Source organism: Abrus precatorius, unplaced genomic scaffold (assembly GCF_003935025.1).
Source record: "Abrus precatorius isolate BTA unplaced genomic scaffold, Abrus_2018 Scaffold10, whole genome shotgun sequence".
In the NCBI taxonomy this organism is placed as follows: domain Eukaryota; kingdom Viridiplantae; phylum Streptophyta; class Magnoliopsida; order Fabales; family Fabaceae; genus Abrus; species Abrus precatorius.
The window spans coordinates 25643976-25667190 of NW_020874292.1; the positions used below are offsets into that span (position 1 = coordinate 25643976).

Consider the following 23215-nt stretch of genomic DNA (forward strand, 5'->3'; position numbering starts at 1 on the left):
AAAAAAAACTATAGAAATAAAAAATTGGATGTAAATATCTAAGGGGGGAAAAAGATGAAAGAAGATTTGAGTTGATAACAACGAATCAAATACGAAGTATATATATCTATACACGGATACTTATTTCTTATGGTAATCAAGCTTGGTGTCACATGGATTCAGAGTGGCAATGGCTTAATCTCCCCTTCGTTAGATATTTCAATGGCTTGACCAACATTCTCAGCCTGATTTCAAAAGTGAAAGTTGAATCTAAACTGGGCAAATTCGGGAATCAATTTGTAGCTATACTCGATAATTTGTTTCTTCTCAGAAATATATTCACAGTTTGCCTCTAGAATGAGAACAACTTGATATCTGCAAGGCTTACAATTGTTCTGGTGCATGGGAAAGGATGCAAATTACAATTGCGTTCCTTAGAATTTTAACGAAATTTTATTTAATATTTTCATTATATTAATTTAAGGTATCAACCCTTTAAATAATCCTCCACGTACTTTTTTTTTTTTTATAGACAAAACAAATATTTAATTTTATATCCTCTGTAATTTGTCTTTTCTTTCCTTTTTCTTTTTACCAAAAATATACAAGGTATCAAAAACTCAAAAGACAAGAATTACAAAATAAAGGGAAAAAAAAGCATGATATTGTATGAAAAATAAAATACATATAAAGGTTATCCTAGTCTTAAAATAATTACTTGAAGGTGTTCTATAAGCGTAATTTTTTCTCACCTTATAATAAAAAAATATTAAACATGTATGTGATATGTATATTAAATTTCATCAATTTAGTTATTAAATAATATAATATTAACATATTAATCATACATATCAAGTTTAATAAAACATTAATAAATATATAATTTTATAATAAAAATTATTTATAATTTAGAAATACATTATATAACAAAATAAAATTATATGAAAATGCATATAAACTTTTATTAATTTAATTTATTTGCATAGAACTTTCAGTCTAATAATTAAATTAATAAAATTTAACATTTATAAAAAATAATTATGGAAAACATCTCTGATAAAATTATTCCTCATAGCTTGAGGCCCACCTTAAATGACAGCGATCAACTAGAAATTTCTTGTATGAAGAGGGATGTGAACGTGTTGAACTAGTCAATGCACGCGATACAGTGTTTATGTTCCATTTGCATGACTTATTCCTTTTATATTCTTTGTCGTTTACAAGAATCAACAGAAGACCAGGCAGAAGGAAGCAACTAGTTGAATTCCTCTACACCCTAAGTCAATATTTGGAACCATTCTAGAAAGCAACCATAGTCCTCAGTAGTCATCGAAGCTTCGGGTATGCGTGTCGTATGGTTTGTTTCTCATATATGATACTCTCACAAACAAAAAAACATTAGCAATTTAATATATAGTAGGGAATAAAAAGAACTTGAAATCAAGAGAGAAGAGACTAAGAATATACAAACACAAGATGATGGCATGTTCTTTGCCTTTTAACAACAAAAATTTGGACGTAAGTTTCTTTGTCTTCAAGCCAACCATTGTAATCATAGATGACCTTATTCATGGACTTAAACAGTTCTCCTTAAGCACTGAGAGCCTTGGCTGTGTTCAAAGCTCTATATTTAGAAGCATACATGGAAATATGGTAATTTTTTTCTTTCTTTCTTAGCTTTTCAATTTTCAGTTTATTTTAAATAATGTCCACTAAATTCGTGTATTCTGAAGTGTATGTTTTTTTTGCTTGCTGGATTCAATTTGTTTGAAACTTTGCTGATTATAGTTTATGAAATCATTTCTTCTCAAGTGAATTGAGTTGCATTTTGGCTGGCAAGAACATAACTGAAAGATTGCACCTCAAATTAATCATATTGTATAATTCCTATTTTCAGCTTTGTTTTCCACGTGGAGCTTTGGATCCACAAGTTCATGTTCATGAAGAGTTTATTTTGGAACTTCTATCTTTCAGTGAATAACAACTTCAGATGCCATTGCTCCATGGTTGACTACCATCTGTAATGGTTGAATCTGTCATCAATTCATAGATATATAGCTTAACATCTATGATTGTGCTCTTCAATTAACTAAGTTGTTTTTACCATCTGGCTTCTCAATAGTAATCAATTTCCTGAATTACACAAAATTCAATATCTTCACTGGTTTTATTTATCTTTCTTTATCTATTGATTTATTTATTCACATTAGGCTGAATATGTGTGCCCTTTAATCAGATCATATGGTATGGAGCATGGCAGAAACGGCCAAATAAGGAAAAGGTGCAGCTGACCCTAACACTTGTAAGTTGACTCTTGGATCATTAAAATAATTTGCAGTGTTTCAACAGGATAGATACTCTTTATTACTTGGACATCTATAAGAACAAAGAAGGCAATAAATTTTGCTGAAGCTTTATAAGAAGCAAAATTTAATATATGTGTGAAGCTAACTTATGTTTTATTTTCCATGTGTCTGTTTTATAATGGAAAATTTAACTGGTAGAGATGTGAATTACAGCGTAGGAGGGGATCAGCTCAAAAGAGCTCTCCAAGTCCAATCCTACTGTATAGCCAACAAAGAGAAACCTTTAAAACAAATCATGGGCATAAACCCGAAACAAAGCAAGAAAAAGTGAAGTTCATAAGTGAAGATTTGTAGCTGAAAATTCTGGCATTTTCCCTCCATAGTCCCACCAAATGCACTGCAAGCCCACAAAAATAACAAAATACATATCATTTTAAGGTCAAGCCATCTAGAATTTGGCTCACGCTTCTTTAAAAATCATGACATGCAAAGAAAACTTATCTCTTTATGGAAATGTTATCTTATTTAACAGTCATGCTCAGAGATCTATCATTGTCATATGACATGGGATTTCTACAATATAAGTAAGGTTCACATATATGTAAATTTTGCTTCCTTACCATATGTTTGGAAGAATTGAGACAAACACCTTTTCTTTTGTAATATTCTTGTATGCACTTTATCTACTAGTTTGGAGGGAAAACAAATTGTCTTATTTTTCTGTTATCTTACACTTTGATCAACATTCACTGATCAATTTTTTCCTTTACTCTTTGTTTTATGGTTTACTTTACAGAAATCAATGCTAACCAACATATCAAGCATGGCTATCTTAATTGAACATAGTTTCCTTGAAGCATATGGTGGAGAATCAAGAGATGGCTCTTCAACTGCAAAATTCTCTACAGGGGACATAATATCCCTGAACTCAGCAGTCACCACTACTAATGACCTTAATGACCTTTGCTATGCCGTCCTAGCAATTTTAAGGTCTCGCTTTTCAAAAATGGAAGGTATAACCGCAGGCCTTTGCTTGAAAGGACAAAGCAGACCCATAGTGGTATCCATTCATGTGTGGAAGTCTCTCCATTTTTGTTACTCGTGGATTCTCAACTTTGACCAAAGAAAATGGATGATGCCTTACCTTGAACGTTTCTCTATCGACATGAAGTATGATATTTTCCGAGTAGTCTATGTTAGTGGTGACAATGTGGTTGATCTTAACTATATTTCTCCTCATCAGATGTTAGAAAATGGGCAAGAGAACAGGCAAGGGCAAGTTATGCAAAACTGAAACTACTTTAAAAGATTTCAAGTTTTGAACTATCTTCTTATACTATGCTCTCTTTTTTCCTTATGTTGTAAATGTGTATATATATTACTTTTTCGTAATCAATTCACAGGTTAGAACTCAATGTTGTATGTTAAGTAAGTAGGTATACTTATAGGAAGGAGTTAGCTAAGACTTTCAACTACAATTTTAACAAATATACATGCATGCACACATATGAACCACAAACAAGCAAACCGTACACAAGAAAATTTGGATTTTGCACCTAATCCAAATCCTTAAAACTATTACGTTATGAGTTCTTGTTGTTTATACATTGTTGAACTTCTTCGCTAATATTTGACCTTAATATATATATAGAGAAAGCATTATAAATCGATAGATTTAAGTTAAATGAAAGATTCAGATTGAGTGTAAGAATTTTTATACTTATATTGGTATAAGAAGATCTTTATCTTACAAAGATAATATATGATGATTCAAAAGTTAAATTAATTAATTTTATATTTTATAAAAAATTATTAATTAGTATAATTGTTTAAGAGAGTACTAATTATAATTCTCTCTTTTTCAAAGATTAAACTAGGTTGAATTGCTTAATTATAAGACTAAATAACACTAATAGTTCATTTTCAAAATATTCAAGGTTTGAATAAAAAAATGTTATTGTGAAGTTGTGATTCATTTGACTGCAACTCAACAGTGAAGTGTGTACTAAAGTAGGTCAGAATTTGAACAAAAAAAAAAAAAAAACTTGCTAATTGTAGATCCATGTTAATGCGTACATCAAAGGCAAAGTTGGAAGCAGAAATGAGAGGAATTGAGGTACATAGCATAGTCCATATTCATTGGAAACAAACTTCTTATATAAACATCATCAATTTTGTTATGATTAACATCTGATTGAATATGTTATATGAAATTTTTTGCTCGAAGAGTTAATCTGGAATATAGTTGTTTTTTTCCTGATAGAGTAGTTTATACATTCTAGGCCATTACTTGAATGCATTATGACCTTAGAACATCTTGAGAAGAATGTCTATGCAACATATCACTGTTAACTTTACCACTGATTAAAGCTTATACATTCTAGACAGAAGTTGAACCGATGAAAAGCCGGGCTAAAGCAGCTTATACATATCAATTATACATTTTTTGTGGTTGGCTTTGATATACCTTAAATATTGGTTGAAGAGAAGGAGAGAAATTTGGATAAATGAGGGAGCTAAATTCCTCTCTCAAGGATCTTCAAATCAAGATTACTCATCTTCCATAGGTTTCGATCATTCATATAAGACATAATGTCAAATAAACCTTGTCTTGTTAAGCAACTGTGTACAAGTTGCTAAGTAAAGTTTTTTTTGTTTTAGATTTTTTTTAAATTAAAAATTTTAATTTGAAATAATTGATGTTAGCAACATCTAGTTGTGTTAAGAAATGATATTTGATTTATCCAAGTATAGAAGAATTCATTTTTAGATAATATAGCAAAATTACTTTTAAAGTGCGACGATATATATTTATTAAAAAAATTTGAGTTCTATATTTAGAATTAATTGTACTTAATGAAAAATTAAATTTACTTCTCTTAAAGCCAATTTAATAAACTGCATAATTTTTTTAAAAAACAAAATTTTATCTAAAATAGATGAATTATTATACAAATAAATTAAGTATATATTCGCTTTGAAGTTAGAAAATCAATTATCACTTTTTTTATAAATTAATTTAAAAACATGTCAGTTCAACGATTCATAATTGATTTTACTAAACTCTAATCCAAACGAGCACCAAATACCACTTGTTTTGCAGGCAAAATAGTGAGTCCAACATTTGGCGCTTGCTCAATACCAAAATTGTTTGGATAAAATTTTATCCTTGCAAAATCAATTTTGTGGTGAATAGAATTGATTTTGAGAAAAACATTTTTTTCCGAAATTGATACATTTATTCTAAGGGTAAGATCTACCCAACTTTTTTTAAAAATATACCTATATTTACATTTCAACAATAATTTTTCTTATTATTGAAATAAAATCACTTTCCTTAAAATTACTTTTAAAATATCATTTTCAGACACATTAATTTTTAATTAAATTATAAATTTAATCTCTACAGTTGACATACGTTTATAAATAATTTGTGTTTAAAAAAATTTACGTTAATTTTTATACATATGTTTTATTAAGTTTTGATTTATGTCATTTATGTTTTACTCTTTCTCATTATACCAACATTACCAAATTATATTAACAATGAGAATTACTAAATTATAGCAAAACACTCATGTAACTACTAGAACGTTAATTATTAAGTAGTGTTAGAAGTAAGTTTTTTTTTTTTTTTAAGTATAGAAATTAATTTGTAAACATGATAAATATAGAAATTAAATATGTATTTTAACTAATTATAATTTTAAAATAATACTATACACTAAATTTAGTTGAAAAAATATATGTATTATAACTTGATTTTAACTTTATAACATTTTATTTTTTACTAATTAAGAATTTTATTTAATTATATATTTTACATTTTATCCTATATTTAGAAGAACAAACAAAATATCAATATTTAGCATTTTTATTATAATTTTGTAATATGTAACTATATCAATTTAATATTACATATTTTTTATTTTCATTAAATGTTTTGTTCTTAAAAAAGTTGCATGATTTAAACTTAAATATTCTAATTAAGAATTTTATTTAATTATATATTTTACATTTTATCCTATATTTAGAAGAACAAACAAAATATCAATATTAACATTTTTATTATAATTTTGTAATATGTAACTATATCAATTTATATATTACATATTTTTTATTTTAATTAAATGTTTTGTTCTTAAAAAAGTTGCATGATTTAAACTTAAATATTCTAATTAAGTATTTGTATAATTTTTGTAAGATTCAGTACTTAATTAAGTATATAGATTTTTACATGAGTCTATAATATCTTTAGACAATATTTTTTTATATAAAAAATAAAATATTCATTATGTTTAATATGTGAAATTACAGTATTATTTAAAATTTTACATGATTAATTATATTACGTAAATGAATTTATAAATTTTCTATCAAGTTATATTTAAGTAATTTTTATTATCTCATAATATCATTAGTTGATTATTTTACTACTTTCTCTATTAATTAAATAAAAAAACTATATATGTCTAAATATTTTTTAACAGTGATAAAAAGTTTTTATCATATATAAATTATTCTTAATATTTATTAACTACAATTATTATTATTTTATTAATTTATATATTTACTAAATTAATAAATTTTATCAATAAATATATATACTTTTAAACTACAAATTATTTTTTAATTAAATATATAAATTTTAATAATTTTAAAATTTATGATTCTTTTATTTAATAACTCATTTTTAATTTCTTCTAAACAAGTTCATAAAAAAAATTATTTCTAATTAAAATAGACATATAATCCATATAGTTAATATTTATTTACGAGTTAGTATATAAATTTAAAAATATTATGTTAACAATATAAAAACTAAAGTGTAACTTTTTTTAAACAAATGGATTCTTTTGTCTAACAAATATCAAGGATTAAATATATAATTTAACCCTTCTTTTACATCAAAAGTAGTGCGAGGAAGATTGGTTGGGTGTCAAAAACATCATAGAATGAAAGAGATTTTCTTTCTGATATTTGGTGCCTGGCACAAGAAATAAAGCATATATCTGGCAGATAAATGACAAGATTGCCATCCAGAGTTTCTGTATCAAGGTAGGAAAGTACCAGTCAATTGCCGCTTATAAAATAGCCAATCAAATTATAGTCTTTATACTTTTATATGATATTTAAAAATCTGTACTGAATTATGAGATTTGGAATAAAATTACGAAAATATGAAAACTCAAAAATCACCCTTTGACATTTTTTTTCTATTGCAGAGAATTAAAGATAAAACAACTAAAAACTATTAAAAAAAATTAAAGTACTGACAATTTTTCAAAAATTATATATATTAAAAAAAAATTAAACTACTAAAATTGAGATATTTTAAATTTTTTCTTATTTTTCCCAAAATCTCATTTTGGTATTTAAATTTTTTTTTCTCGTGTTAAAAAAGAGCCTCAAATTATTAGTTGCTATTATTCATCTTCTACTTCTCCCTTCCCCAAAAGTTATCACAGAAAATAGGGCCAGCACCATATGGTCAGAAGCCTCCATCTATCGTCACATTCAAAAGCATGGCGCCACATAATTGTAGCCTAACTAAAAACATGAGATCAAAATAAAACAGACAGGAAATTCCAGCATATAGTTCCATTAGACGTAAATTCAAGTTCCATTTGTCATAACAAATAAAAACAACCATGTCCTAGGAATTATCTAAATATAAAAAACCAACTCGCAAAATTCTCAAGCTTCAACTACAGAAACAAACATCAGAAAGATTGAATGAGATGCTTCTCGGTCTCTCACCCTTTACAGGTCTTGAACACTCAAACCTGAAAAGATCAAGAACATCACAAGTTGAAGGGCATATAACTACCAAGATCATATCATACAAACTAAAATAATTAAAGAGGACGATAATTGTCCCCCAAAAGATATGTCCAAGTGCACAACCACTAATAGTTACTAACCAGTCCAAATTATGGTTGGTTAAAGAATGTAAATCCCCTCATCAAAATACTTTGTTTGCAATTTGTTGTGAACATAACCAGTGGCGTATATAAAGTTGAAACCAACGGTATCCTACACTAGAATAAATGTAAAATCCTGAAATGCAAAATCCATTACTAACCTGGAGGGAGTGATTGCTTCAATTTATCAGCCTTCTCTGGGTCGAACACACAAAGTGTGTAGAGGTACTTGGAGCATCGGACCTTGAACTTAACCACATCTCTGCTCCTCTTGATTTTCACCGACCTCGCATCCTTCCTTCGGGCAGTGAGAAGGAAATCCTTAATTTCGTGGATTTGCTTAGGCTGTGCAGAAAACACCACATACATATTAATAACTGAAAAAATTGGTATACTAAATAACAGCAAAGATGCCAGTATATTTGACCTCAAGAATGAGAAACTAAAAAGCAGTTACAAAACAAGTAATTCTGCAAGACAAAATTAATGACCATCCATACCAATGGAGATCACAAAGCATAATTAAGTATCAATGTTGAAATTCACAATACTAATCATTATGAAATCCAAAGTCCTGAATCAGAGCATAACCCAACAAATACTAAATCTAACTTTGTTGTTTACACCTTTTTCATAGAAAAACAAATTAAAAAAAAAAAAAAAAAACAACCACCCCCTCCCAATTTTGTTTCTATCAATACAACAAATCAATTGTGTTACACTTTTCACTGAGATAAGTTAGATGTGAAACATAACTTCACCCAGTTTATTTGCATCGACTAGTCCAACATAAAATCGACCCACAAATAATAAGTCAAAAAAATGGATTAAGGAAAGAGCTTCTTGAATGCGTACTGATCAAAGTATTGCAGAAGAATAATCGAATTCAAAGAACAAAGAAGATAGATAAACTTGGGAAAAGGGAATGAGTAATCACCATGGTTACAGGCGGCCCGAGGGTGACAATGAGGAGGAACGAAAGGAGTTATGTTGTAAATTGTAAAACGCACGGCAAGTGAGTGCTGCTCATAAACCCTAACCCTAGTGCCTCTCTCTCTGATACCAAAATTGGACCCTGAAGCCCAACCCATATTGTGGCCCATCCCTTTCCTCCAACAGGCTGCGTAGAAGGAAGAAAATTTTTAGTGTAAACTTATGAGCGTTCTTCTAGGATCTTTTATGTTGTGTAGCACTTCCATTTAAGGGCTATTTTGGCTGGCCTTTTGGGCCAATTTATGGAATATCCGTGACCAACAAAAAATTAAGCTGTGGAATTGAAAGTCTTATTCAAATGTTGTAAGACTACATTGTTAAAATTGATTTTAAAGTTAAAGCTAAAAAATATAAATTTGTATGCCTATAAAAGTACAAATGTTCTTAATTATTAAATGAAGAAACCATTAATATACATATATAATGCTTAATTTATAAACTCAGTGCATCTTTAAATTATTTTCCATTAACTAGAAAAGAAAAAAAAATACACTTATATGTTTTTGGTTGGTCAAAATATGTTCCCCATCAGCTCAGTAATAATGTTTCTCTTTTTTGGTCGAAACCAAGAATGGCTAAACTTACCACATCTCTAGAGATCTTTTAATTTTGGGTCAGGATTCGATAAGACTTTTCATTTTATTTTTTGGGCCCAAAGGGGCCTTTCAAAGCTGGGTATTCCTCATCCTGTGAAGTAGGGTTTTCATATATTACTGGTTTGGGTTTTGCCTTATGCCATTTTGTTTTTGTCTAAATCCTTATGCCGTGTTGGGCTTACCTTTTTTCCCCTGAATCTTCTGACCAAAAAAAAAACAGAGACGGATGAGGCTAAGGCCCCCCCACCCCAATATCAAAAAGAATAAAAAAATACTTTTAGAATATATATGTATGTGTGTACATCCTTTGACTAAAATAAATACACACACATGCATTTTTTTTCTATAAAATATGTAAGTTTAGGTTTGTTCTCAAGATTCATTGGTATAAAAATATATTGTTGAAAGAAGTCCTCGTTAGTGGGAGAGGTTTCCAGTTTAGCACCAAATTGTACCGTTAGAAATCAATTTCTCACTCACATATGAAACTTATATGGCTTTCTAGTTTCAAAGAAAAATTAGTTATTCATTATTGAATTGAAAGGGGTCAATCGCATATCATGAACATGGTACATTACTAGACATTCCCACATCAACATGTTTTGGCCTCCCTATTTGAGAGCAATTACAATCGTAAACCCTTTCTTTGACAAATTATTGTTACCTAATTGAGCTAGCGAATCACTTATGTAGCAAGAATCTGTACTTCTCATACGTAAGACTCAATTAACACAATTTGTTTTGCTAGCTTTTCAACATTGCAATACCAATTTCTCATCGATATGTCATTCTCTCATAACAACTAAAGACAAATAGTTCACCTTTAATAGTCACCCCAAATGCAAATTCACATCCCAAAACAACTTGAAACTTTTTGAGATGATCAATACAATAGCTATATATATTTGATTAATGATCAAGAAGGCGCATGCATAAACATTTTATGATAAGAAAAAAAAAAGTAAAGCAACACAAATTTGTACAGCGGGAAACAAGAAAGGATAAGGACCTTGCACGTGTAAAACAAGGTTAGTACAACCTTTTTGGTCATGTTGTGGGTGACAGAGCAAAATCATAGGGTAGAGTCAGTCCCAAGAAAGAAAAAGAAATGAGGTGAGGTTATAATAGAATGAATGCAAGTTCAAGAATCAAGAATAACTCCTCACCTAAAAATATAGAAAGGTGGGGTTAGGGTCGTTGGCTTACTAGCCCTACCTTTTTACTAGTATTATTATTGTAGATAGTGCCCTACCTTGTCACCATTCCATACCCAGAAAAAAGCTCCAACAAATAAGGCAGCCCCACAAAATGCATCAAAACAAATTGTACTAACCTACTCTCAACTCCAACTTCTTTAATCACCCATTCCCAGTGGGGAAGCTAGCTAGTGTCACAACTAAAAAAGGTCACCTAAATTTGCCTCTTTCTTGCATTCATTAAAATGTGAAACAATTTGTTGGAGGGGGGGGAAAAAACTTGAAGCTAAAATGATTAAATGAATTATAGCATTGTACCGAATGAGAATGAAGGTCTTACTGTCAAATCTGCCGACATCAAATGGTTCAAAGTTTTTTTTTTTTTCCAACAATTATGTTCCCCATTTTATATTAAAGACTAATTTAAGTATTTAAGCTCAGGTTTTGGAGGCATTACATCTCCATTTTGTTCGATCCTATTTTGAATTCATATAAAATGAAATTTTGATTTATATAAACTGATTTGTGGATGTTGTTGGGTAACTCATTTTTATGGTGTTTAACTTAATTTTTTTAGTCCAAAAGAGGCTTATATTGTAGTAAAAAAATCACGCATTGCTATAATTCATGTTTCATAACTTAACCAGCATATTAACTTGAGTGGACAACTTGCATTCTTACCAAAAGAGATACAGAATAAAAGCTTTACGTTACGAGAAGAGACCTAAATAAATCGAAATGTCAATATTTCAAATTTCTTCCCCCTTAGATTGGAAACTTACCAAAAGTCTTATAGCCTGCTTCCAAAAGCCTTTCAATAATAATATTGCTCGTGTTTTAATATACGCGCGTCCACTTATTTTCAACACCCTTCTCTTTTCACCACATAATTAGCCGAAAATTTTCTAGTTATATATCCTTCAATACTTAATTTGTTTGTTTCTGTAAAAGAAAAAAAAAGTTAATTCTATAAAAATGTATAATGTATAATAATTACTTAAAAAGGGTTATTTTAGTGTGCTTTTGGTAACTAAATTTAGTAACTTCAGAAAAGAAAATGTTGTTGAAAAAGGCTGTATAAAGATACTACTTATTTTATTTAAAACAAACGGACCATATATTAATATTAAAATGTAAAACCTGTTCAATTATACGTTAATTTTAGATCACCTTATGATTCAAGACTCAACAATTCGACTCATTAATATATCAAATCATTCATATTGACCTCCTACAAATGATTTTTTGCATTTGTATAATAAGGGATTAATTTTACCTTACGTTTCACAATGCAGAAAACATTTTAAAAATGAAGTAATTAAATTATCAATCCCAAGAATTTTCTAAATTGATCGAGCTATATTTGAATGGAATTTGCTTCATTTATGCTTACGTTATACATAGGCATTGAACAAAACAATATCTTGTAGGGGGCAATTTTTTTTCCAATTTTTTTTTTCACTTTTATACCTGACATTAATAAAGAGAAATAAGGATTGAAAACTTATATTTGACTTATCATGTAGACGAAATAATTCACTTCCACTCCATTATTTTGCAATTTTAATATCTCAGTCACCTCTACCTTTCTCATTTATTGGCAAGTAGATTGCTGAATCAATTGGCAGAAATTATTAGCATTGTCGTGATCATTTATGTGTCACCTACATCCATAAGATTTTTACATCATTTCTATAAATTTTCCCATCCATGAAACGTCAACTTAGACAATACAGGGAAGGAATTATGTTGCTTTATAGAATCCAAATACTTGGGACACGAGAGCATGAAGCATGTATGATTAAGCAAGATCGAAATGGACAAATGCACAGCTTTCACTTTGCCATTGAAGAAGCAAAAGCATTAACAGGCAAGGTAAAAGGGTGCATGGCCAAAACCAAGAACACGACAAAGCGGGCCACAATCACATAAATAGAAAGACAGTGATTTGTTTTCCATCCTTGTATGATCACGGGGACACATCACATGTCTTTGGTGTCCTCTTCATGTTCAAAGGGTCACATCCTCCTTTTCCCAAATGGTTTATCATTTATTCATCACTCAACCAAGGTCAAGTACTCTAACATCATCTGCAGGATCATCTACGACTTAAGTGACCATTTATCTCATGCATGGTATATATTTACCAAACAATTCAAACCAAAACTCGTTAAAGGTCAAGAATATCAACATCACCTCCACTCCATTGTCCCCAATGCTTCATAGTCAAATCATGCACCCCGAAGACTTGGCCAAAAGCAAACTAAAAGTAAAGTTCAGCAGAAGTTATGAGAACTATCTTCACGCATTGATTTCCTAACGGATTTAAGTATTGTATATATTGTTGCTAGCACAATGACTAGATGCCATATAGTTACAGTATTAATTTATGAATGGTCCTAGCATAAAAAACAGGAAAACAAAAACCAAAGGCTAGAGAGTAGGCTATAAACTACATTAAGGAAGTGCTTCCCACCGTTAACAAAGGGTTGAGAAGCATTGATAATAATACATGTGATGGAAGAAATGCAGACTATAAACAGTCATATAATTCAGTAGTCTAAAGACCCTACAGTTGTTATCCCACTGCTTAAATTTCTTGGGTCTTGACGGCTCACGTAGTCATCACAGATGCCGTTTGAGAGCCTTTGAATTGGAACTGAGCTCAAAAGCTCGAGGCCGGTGCCCATTTGCTGCACTTCCTGAGGTGAAAGTATCTTGATGCACCATACACTATTTACGAATTCCCTGTCATAAGATCATGAATGTGACAAGATGTACAGAAAAGAGGCACGATCATTTGATTTCACAAAAGATATGGTACTTAAATCCCCAAAATGTAAAGCATCAACTCCATATAGATCGCTAAAAAGTAATTTAGTGTAAGTTTATGGTTTTTCCATTATTATTATTTCTGAAGGGATTAGTTATATAAAACTACCATGTCATTTAAAACAGGTCACTGGGTTTCTTTACTTTTCAATTTACTACTTAAGTGGAAAAGGAAGAACAAAGAATAAGGCATTTGTGGTATGGGAGACTTACGGCCAGGGGCCATCACCGAGGAGAAGAACATCATTCTCTCGGTCTACAAATACAAGCTGCCAGCCTGATCTCAGAGGGTCCTCCAACTCGCCTTCAAGGCCAAACATTCGGGCAAGCTCACTACGCAGCTCATGGTAGCTGCTGAATTTAGTGATATCCAATGACCTTCCAAAGGACCCTGACTTGTAAACCTGAAGCAAAAAACTTATCAAATAAAAATGCTAATTAACTTATTCATTGAAAAAAGTATAGAATCCCACTGGAAAAACTCACCTTCACAAAGGTTTTATTCAATGGGTTTCCTTGTCCTGCATTTTCTGGTGTCTGCAGAAAGCCTGATTCGCCAATGCTGTGGGTCATTCCATGATTCAATGAAGAATCAGGACCTGTTGTATTCAGATAATTAGAAGATTGATATGGCAACGTTGAGGAGTCACCGTTGCTGTTGACCCCCTTTATGGCAGACATCCCATTAGGCATGAGAAGGGAGGACGGATCTATATTAACACCAAATAAAAGATGGTTTTGTGGATCATTGCTCCCTTCTTGGTCAATTGAGCACTCCCTACCAGGAAAAGGTGGTAATGTAATAGCATTTGGAGACATGGTACTCTGTGGTTGCCCAAGCTGTTCCAGCTGAGGTAGAACACATTGAGATGCTCCAGAAGAAAGGAGAGGATCCACTGCAACACGCTTGGAGGGCCACGCACTTGAATTCTGAACAGGAATCCAAGAGCTTGTTCTAGTAAGGTTCAGAAGGTGAGATGTTTCATCCTGGGGAAATGAACCCAAGATACTGTGTAGTGGAGAGACAACAGTAGTCACAGGGTTCCCATTTGAATCAGAAAAATTTTGCTGTTGACACAGGGAAGAGATAGCTTGCATAGGTGGTGATTGAGGTTGAGGTGCTGAAACAAACTGAGACATTGTAGAGACAGCACTTGAAATTTGCTGACTATCTACCACTTGCTGTTGCTGTTGTGTCTGTTGTTGTAGTTGTTGCTGGTGTTGATGATGATGCTGACTATTGAACGAGTGTTGATGTTGCATATGTTGCTGAAGATGGGCCTGAGTTTGAGGCTGAGAGAGTGTTGGATGCTGGTTTTCTTGATTATTTCCAAATATCTGCTGAGGTTGTGACTGCTGCAACATCTGGGCCTGCATTAGAGCAGCAGTCCTGTTTGGGATGTTCTGTGGTTGCTGAAATTGAAGTAACGAACCAGGATGCTGTTTGGAAGAATCTACACTCCTTATGTCCTGAACAGCAGCAGCTTGAAACATATCTTGTTGCATATTCAACATGGAGGGATCAAATCTTGGCTGCATCCAAGGATTGACCCCAATCCCCTGAAAATTAAGAGACTGAAGCCCTCTATCAGTGTCACGGAGCCACAGCAAAGGTGAATTTATGCCAAAGTCATCATCCTTCATGCCTGCTAGTATTTCAAGCAAGGAAAATTGGGGAGAGCAGTGAGAATGACTTTCCATTGATCAGAAAGGAAACAGTCTTTGAAATGTTATTAGCTTGCAAAATTGAAACTAAATTCAGTAGTTAAAAAGATAAACAAATCAACAATTTGTGAATATTCTCAGCCCTAAAGGTGGCAAGGAGCTGACCATGGAATGAAGGCAGTCCAGGAGGCCATGGTCGTTTAAGCCTAAGTGGGAACGGAGATGGATACATAGGAAATGTTGTTAATGGCTCAATTTCCCACAGAGACACCCTAGGTTGCCTCTCTCCAGCAGTGGATTCATCCCAGCCAACCTGCAATTCAAGAGAAAGCCATATTTTAATTTCTAACATCCTTTCTTGATAGATAGAAACTCTATATGAAGCAACATTTTAGATATCTTACACCTGAGATACAAGATGCCGGCAAACTTAATTATATAACTTGAGTGAAATATCAAGTGTTTCTTTTCATACCTTGACCGAGCGCCAATGTGAGTTTGGCCAACGTACAGGATCCAGGTCACTAATGCCAGTTATTGTACCCATGTATCTTCACAAGAAAGGCAAATTAGTATTACATAATTACATTACAAATAAGTATCATTAACTCTACAAAGTGACTGGCCATACTTATCCCAGCAAGAAGTTTAGTCAACAAAACTTTATAGCTGGGATTACTATGGATTCTAGTTCAGAACAAGAAGCACACACTGAAATCCATGTCTCTTTTATTCATTGTAAAGGTCATACTTTAAGGTGGAATGTACAAATATTACCTTACTTTTAGACAAGGTTGCATCTTATATGCACATATGTTGAAGCATAGAAAAAAAAGCCTCCAACTTGTTTAACAAATTGAACATGGAACAAGAACAAAAGAAAATCCCTTACACTCACCTACTATTTGTGATTTTAATGCATAAAAATATGATTAATGTTCTTTATGTCATCGTAATTCTTAAAACATTTAGGTCCCTAGCAGCAACTAGCGTCAGAGTATTAAAGCACTTCTAAGAAAATTACAATCACTTTTCAAAACAAGCCAAACACCACCTGCAAATTTATGCCAAGACTTATGGCAGCATGGAAAAGACAACCACGTTTGTTTTAAAGTCATTTTAGATTTTATCCTTAACTTACTAACATATCAAACATAAAATCGGAAGTGTTTATACAATATCATTTTCAAGAACAGAAGTTTTAAAAACCTACCGCCGCACACTTGATTCCTCTGTTTCAAATAGCATCCTGAAACGCATACCAACTGAAACTCGAGTGTGATACACAGCTTTTACGTACTTTGCTAAAGGAATCACAAATTCTGATGGGCTAGCACTAAATTAATAAAGAAAAAATATTGTTAACCAAAGACAATATATCATGACTTGAAAGTTTTACAGAAGTGTGCTACTTACCGAGGATTATAGAAAATGGTGAAACGACTATTTGTTGCAGCTGCATGAGCTGCTGCAGCAAGAAGCCCCAAGTGCATACTATCACTTGACAACACTGAAGAAGGCATCACAGTTTGTGGTCGATTAGCACGACGGATACCAAGAAGCAATTGGTTCTTTTCATTCCTATCAATGAAAATGCACTTGAGTTACATGAGACAAGATATCACAATTATTATCAAAACTAATAATTCTCATTATAATATCACAAAGCACGCAGATATAAGAAATAAGAAGCATCCACACATCTTAAAGCCTGATCCGCATGTCAACAACAATTTTTTCAGTATATTGATATATCTTTTGATTTTTTAAATGACCAAATGACATACCAGTCACATGGCCTGGTACAAGGTGACAAGCGAATCAATCACATAAATACCAAGGGGAGAAGTTTAAATTTGAAATGATGAGAAAATCTGAGGTTGAGGTGCAGAATAATATTTAATGCTGCCCAGAATATAGCAGCAAGCCATTTTGGTGAGCAGGTAACAATTAAATTACTTGCCAGATAAACAGCACAGAATCACCAGCAACGAGTCTTTTAGCACTCACAAAGACACTCCATCCAGTCGTAAGTAGATGCCTTTTGGGCTGACCTGCAGGGGAAAAAATATAAAAACCAAGTTTAACATTCTAAAAAAACTCTGCACTTATTTTCAGCTCATAGCAAGAAACATAGAAGTCTCAAAGTGACAGCAAACTTCCCACATTTGCAATCAAATAGCATGAAACTCAGCTTTAACTCACCCCGGAAAATGTGCCTGAATTTCCATTCATTACCATGCAAATCCCTTGCAATCAATTCTTGAGCAGGAGGTTGTTGGGAGAAATCCTACAGGTCACAATCATAAATTTAAGATTTGAGAAATTAACAGATTTGATGAAAATGTATGAACTTTTGGACAAAGGTTTACCAATGGGGGAAACACTTTTTCAGCTGCCCGGCGAGGTACAGAGAATCCCCCGTGAGTGCTTGTATCACTGGCAGTCAAAGTTTTGCAGAAATAGTTTGTTGGTTGTTTACTTGGAGTGCCCAACTCTGCTGGCAGGTAGGCCTCCTTTTGCTCTTGCTGCAGACATGGTCATAGTCAAAAGATGAATAATGAATATAAAAACTGCAAAACCAGTTATCATTAAAGACAGTGTTTCATACAGGACTCAGAGGTTGCAAGGTCATCTGTGCGTACACTTCATCGGTCTCAGCATCAGCCTGAATCCCAAATGAAGAAACCAATAATTAAAGACAAAGAGAGTGCTGGAACTAACGAATGGAAAAATTGAAACAAGTGGAAGACAAAATAAACCAGTCTTGCTATTATAAACAAAAAATTAAACAAATCATACATGCATAGTCATATTATGAAGTTGACAAATAAGTTGAGGAGGTAAGCTTGGATAGTTTGGGATATGGGCATCTACTTCCTTGTTTGTTGAAACAGCCACCTGAGTAGAAAAAGTGCCAAGTTAGGAAATACACATGCGTATAGTTTGTGCAATAGAGAGAGAGATGCTATAGAACATAAAAAGTTCTTGTGCTGGTTTCTGGGAGGTAAGCGTAGTTACTTCATTTCATTAAGTTAATTCATTAGGCTGCAACAGTTCAAAACTAAAAAAGTTTAACTTTGGAACCAGTTAAGTATAAATATACACGAGTTGCCAGAGTGAAAGAAAAAACAGGTTTTGCTAAACAAAAGTGTAACAGTGACCCCATCCTCCAAATTAGTAGAGCAATACGGAGACAGAGACAACAGACAAGGGTAGCATCCTTGTGCCCAGAAACTAAAGATTCGCACTATTACTTTATTCTCACCATTAGAAAAAGAATGTTAGAAGAGTGTCCACAAGAGTAGTAGCAATACAATAATCTAACACCATATTTTACTCACTTGTTCACTGTGACCTTGTGGAAAGTATACCACGCGGCTTCCAACTGCTGGTAAAGAGACAAGGGGACCAGCACATGCATGCCAAAGTTCTGAATCTAAAACTCGCTTTTCCCCTGCAAAATCCATCCCAATGTCATCAATATGGAATAGAAAAGGTCTTCACCTTGTCTCAAAGCACAAATTGATTTTGGCATACTTTGCCAAATCCAAGATCTCAAAACAATTAACCAAATCCCAGAAGAAGTGCTTATTTGGCAAATAAATCCAAATTACTTTTTCTGATCTCTGAGTTATGGTATAAACAAGAGAAACCTTAGCCCAAATGGTTAAAATTCCACACCCCCACCTCAAAATTTGTAGGCATCCAAGTTAAACATAAGAAAAAGCTTCAAAGACTTTGCTAGACATATTAACACAAAAGGCAAAAATGCGTAATCACCAAGGATTGAGGTTGCAATAACCAGTTCCAGAAAAGCTGAGTACCAAATACAAAGAAGAAGAAATGAAAAAAATAAAGGAAGAAGAATCTTAAAACAAGTGGTAACATACCTTCCTGGGATGGAGGACTAAAACCAGCTGAAGAAAGTCTCATTTGAGCAAAAGATTTAAGCAAAACTGTAACCTCAAAATTGAGCCAACAATCAGAACACTCTTAAGCAGACCAATTAAGCAACAAAATTGTCAGAAAATGACACCCTCCACCACAAAACAAGCCTTTAGTCTCTTCCTTCCCACTGCAGAATAACATTCTTTGTCCCAATAATTTTCACCCCTTCACCAACCAAAACCCATCAAAATCTAAAATATACCCACTAGATTCCCACCGTCCAGTCCTCAACCAAAACCAGTATCACAACAAAAGACAATTGCTTTACGCCTCATTCGCTTCTAATCTTGCTCAACCCCCAACACCCCAAGTTGCAATCCTCAACCGAGTTCTTCATTACACACGACCTTAAAGAACTCGAACAAGAGCACACGTGGGTTCTCACAACCAAATTTAGCAACAATCTGAAAGAGCAAGAAAAAAAGAAACGTGAAAAGAACAGATCTCAGGGAAAGAAGGGATCTTAGAAGGGGAGAAGAGAGAGAGAGTTAATGGATCGAATATTTAGTGTGTTGATTATGATGGACACCAAAAGAAGAGACAGTGTTGTGTTGGGTAAGGAGTACAAAATTCAGAGTCAGGTTCTTAGCGTTTGGCTCATTTCAAGTAATGGAAAAATGGGAAGCAGTGGTTGTGCTCTGCGATTATGGTTATGGTTACGGTGCTGATGCTACTACTAGTTACTTGTGACCATGCTACTATTGCTTTACTCTCTCTCTCTCTCTGCTCCAATCAATCAGAACGCAACCGCCATTATTTTGGGGTGTCCTTTTAAGAGGGAGAAAGAAAGAGTGTGTACGAGTGTCACATTTTTTCTAGAGAGAGAGAGGGTTTCACAATTTTGCATTTTTATTATTATTACTTTTCGTGCCCACGACTTCATTTTCAGACAATCAAGGAGGGAGATTTACATTTGACTATAGATTTACTGTTTTCTCCTCTGCCACCCTCGTACTTATAGATTGAGCTTTCGTATTAACTTTGATTAAATTACAATGAAAGAACCACACAAAATTATAACAACATTTTAAATCTCACTTATTAGTGTTTCAAGGTATGTTTAATGCGGTGGGAAAAAAATTTGAGAAAAGGGAAATTAAAGAATAAATACTCATTTATTAAAAATTATATTGATCATATATTTAAATATACTTTTAATATGTTGATGCGTATTTATTTTAAATAAATATAAAAGAAATAACAAATTATGATATGACATTATTGTATTTCTTGTTAACTGAGAGGTAAAATAGGGGAATGACAGTCATTCTGACTGCTTTTAAGTATGGAGAGGAAGTTGAATCATTCATGTATGGTTGGACTGCGAAAGATGTTTGAGAGAAACTTATTCATCTTGATCTTTAGTTTCATTTTTTTAATATAGGTTTTTTTAATATAATCTATCTATTTAGAATGTTAGAAAAGTTTTCCATTAAAATATTTTATTCAGAATGATTATCTGAAATTTATGAAAAAATACAAACAATTTTTTTTCTAAAATTTTGGTGTTAATTTTAAATTTATTTTGTATAAAATCTTATATGATTTTTTTTTTCTTGTGACAAAATAAATCAGGGTGTCAATCTTACTACTCTGAGTGCTGAGAAAAGAATCAAATAATAGCCTTCTCTTGAACAGTAATTTAAACTTAATGTGAATAAAGCCATATCTAACTTTTTTGGATTTGTCAGCTATAGGGGTCTCATCTAAGACATGAAAGAAAAACTTGTAACTGAGTTCTGCAGTATTAAGTTATGAAGAGTCCATTAGGGTTAAAGTTAATGATTATGAAAAGATTTCAGCTTATTTAAATTGAATGCGACTCTAAAGAGGCTATCGTCTTAATTGTCAAATGTTATAACTAAAATCATCACTTGTTCTTTATTAATGAGATTAAGAATTTATTATTGAGGATTTAGTTTATTAGATTTAATCATATTCTTAGAGAAGCTAATAAATATACAGATTGACTTACCAAGTTTATGATAGATTGTGGACACTTTTTTAGTATTTTGATAAAGTTTTTTTTACTTTACTTCCTCTTTTAAATCTTAGATAATGGAATACCTGGTATTTTAGGGATAACTGTTAGTTCTTTATTTGTTTTTGAGTTTTATTAACCTCTTTTATTAGTAAAAAAAAATTTACTGTAAAGCTTTTTTTTCCTTAAGGTGACTTTGTTTAAAATAAAATCTATAACATTAATTTTTTTTAATATTTATCTTTAGAATTAATTTTAAGTATTTAAAATAATAAAATCTAATAAAATTATTTCATATGTTCTTAGTAATTATTTTAACAAAGACATTTTTTATATACAAGTCTAAAATTTTGATACCTTGATAGATCGAACATGTATTGTTCATATTTTTTTTTCAGTTACTTTTAAAGTAGTATAAAATTATTTATCTTAATATTTTATAAAATTAAAATTATAAAATATAAATTAAATTATAGATGCACGATTTTAAAAAAATAAAAATAAAAATATTATCCGACTGTGCTTGTAGAATTGTTATTGTGTAGGGAAATTGTAATGCCAACTTTGGCAGGAACCGTCGTTTATGATCAAGTTGGGGCAAATGCAAAATCTAACCGCAAAGTGCTTTGATTTTGACAATGCAATGAGCCAACAAGAATTATAGGGTGGGAGTGAGTGGGAGGAACATAGCAGCGCACATTTTTCTTTTATCCACTGTGATTCAAGGAAAATGCTACTAATAACATATTTTAATATATTCTCAATTATTAACTAAAATTTACTCAGAATTAAAAAAAAAACACGTGAAATTTTTTTTCACTTTTATTTTAATTTAATGTTTTTATTTTTATAATTAAAATTGTGTTAACAGATTGTATTTTTCTTGTAAGAATACTTTATCAAAATAGTTTTGACAATATATCGAATTTGGAAGAGCAAATGCTTAGTTATATTTTCCTACCAACCAATTTACCGGACAATGACATGTTTCACAATTTTTATGGAATAGGTAATAAATTGTTATATAATTAATTAATTAATTATCGTATACGAACCTTAATTCTTACCTGAAAAATGCATGACATGACTGGGTGAAAAAACCGACGTTGTTATATTTATACATATTCGAAGGATGCTCTAAAATTTTTAAAGCAAGTTCATGTGTTATTTATTTAGGATGAGTTATTTTAAACTTTTGTTAGTATAAGTGATAAGAAATTTCAATCTTTTCAATTATCATCTCAAATTTAAGTCTTGTAAAATTTTAAAAAAAGACATACAAATAATTTTTAAATTTTCCTTCAATTATCTATTCAATTTAAATAAACTAGGATCTTACATAATTTCTAAATATTAACATTTTCAACCTAAAATGAAATATCGTAATTAAGAAGTCACACATGTTTCTTCTAATTCATTTTAAGTATATTTTGATGAAATACCAGTTTAGGACACGTGTTTCTTTTATGGAGAAATTTATTAATCAATATTTTAAAGACACTAGTAAAAAAATTAAATTAATTCTTCATTAAAATCACATTAATATACATTTGGGAATTGTAAAAGAGACTGTAGTAATAACATTTTATGACAAAATAAAAAAAGTATAGAAAAGAAAAATTCATATTTTACATGAAGAAAAATCACTAAAAAAAAGAAAGTGGTAATTTTTTTATATTATATTATATTAATGTTATATATATATATATAATTAAATAAACCTTATATCCCTCTGGTTTAACAATATATAAATAAATATAAAATATTTCAATTTAACATTTTTTCACATGAG

General features: G+C 31.4%; 3 protein-coding genes across 6 annotated transcripts; 1 reads left to right on the forward strand and 2 right to left on the reverse strand.

Moving 5' to 3' along the window:
* The first annotated feature begins 1210 nt into the window (after positions 1-1210).
* LOC113852968 lies at positions 1211-5030 on the forward strand. 3 transcript variants are annotated; one of them, XM_027483393.1, is made up of 4 exons: positions 1404-1632; positions 2216-2281; positions 3082-3554; positions 4670-5030. In XM_027483393.1, exons 1-4 carry the CDS (start codon positions 1456-1458, stop codon positions 4686-4688), a joined length of 735 nt encoding a protein of 244 aa, XP_027339194.1. In that variant the 5' UTR covers positions 1404-1455; the 3' UTR covers positions 4689-5030. The 3 variants fall into 3 exon arrangements, with proteins under 3 accessions (XP_027339193.1, XP_027339194.1, XP_027339195.1); XM_027483394.1 differs by lacking the exon at positions 4670-5030 and adding an exon at positions 1877-1985 and having other exon boundaries at positions 1526-1632; positions 3082-3579; XM_027483392.1 differs by lacking the exon at positions 4670-5030 and having other exon boundaries at positions 1211-1632; positions 3082-3841.
* A 2840-nt stretch (positions 5031-7870) lies between these two features.
* Positions 7871-9206, reverse strand: LOC113852883 (60S ribosomal protein L38-like). Its single transcript, XM_027483278.1, has 3 exons — positions 9147-9206; positions 8371-8554; positions 7871-8071 (listed from the first exon to the last, which is right to left on the reverse strand). The coding sequence occupies exons 1-3, from the start codon at positions 9147-9149 to the stop codon at positions 8049-8051; spliced, it is 210 nt and encodes a 69-aa protein (XP_027339079.1). The 5' UTR covers positions 9150-9206; the 3' UTR covers positions 7871-8048.
* A 3346-nt stretch (positions 9207-12552) lies between these two features.
* On the reverse strand, positions 12553-20261 carry LOC113871208 (auxin response factor 6-like). 2 transcript variants are annotated; one of them, XM_027508145.1, is made up of 14 exons: positions 19385-20261; positions 18836-18948; positions 18294-18392; positions 18103-18159; positions 17864-18019; positions 17697-17781; positions 17455-17545; positions 16908-17072; positions 16705-16827; positions 15967-16042; positions 15657-15804; positions 14313-15472; positions 14040-14230; positions 12553-13742 (listed from the first exon to the last, which is right to left on the reverse strand). In XM_027508145.1, the coding sequence occupies exons 1-14, from the start codon at positions 19425-19427 to the stop codon at positions 13547-13549; spliced, it is 2703 nt and encodes a 900-aa protein (XP_027363946.1). In that variant the 5' UTR covers positions 19428-20261; the 3' UTR covers positions 12553-13546. The 2 variants fall into 2 exon arrangements, with proteins under 2 accessions (XP_027363946.1, XP_027363939.1); XM_027508138.1 differs by having other exon boundaries at positions 14313-15475; positions 19385-20251.
* Positions 20262-23215: the final 2954 nt, after the last annotated feature.

Bases quoted from the DNA above. Each gene is read 5' to 3' on its own strand.
- LOC113852968 (XM_027483392.1), top strand. From the start codon at position 1,456: ATGATGGCATGTTCTTTGCCTTTTAACAACAAAAATTTGGACGTAAGT. The intron at 1,633-2,215 runs GTAATTTTTTTC...CCCTTTAATCAG, and splicing joins GAAGCATACATGGAAATATG to ATCATATGGTATGGAGCATG. The intron at 2,282-3,081 runs GTAAGTTGACTC...TTTACTTTACAG, and splicing joins TGCAGCTGACCCTAACACTT to AAATCAATGCTAACCAACAT.
- LOC113871208 (XM_027508138.1), bottom strand. From the start codon at position 19,427: ATGAGACTTTCTTCAGCTGGTTTTAGTCCTCCATCCCAGGAAG. The intron at 16,828-16,907 runs GTAAGTAGCACA...TTATTAATTTAG, and splicing joins ACCATTTTCTATAATCCTCG to TGCTAGCCCATCAGAATTTG. The intron at 15,476-15,656 runs GTCAGCTCCTTG...TTGAAATACTAG, and splicing joins TGGACTGCCTTCATTCCATG to CAGGCATGAAGGATGATGAC.
- LOC113852883 (XM_027483278.1), bottom strand. The intron at 8,072-8,370 runs GTTAGTAATGGA...TGATCTTTTCAG, and splicing joins GAAGCAATCACTCCCTCCAG to GTTTGAGTGTTCAAGACCTG.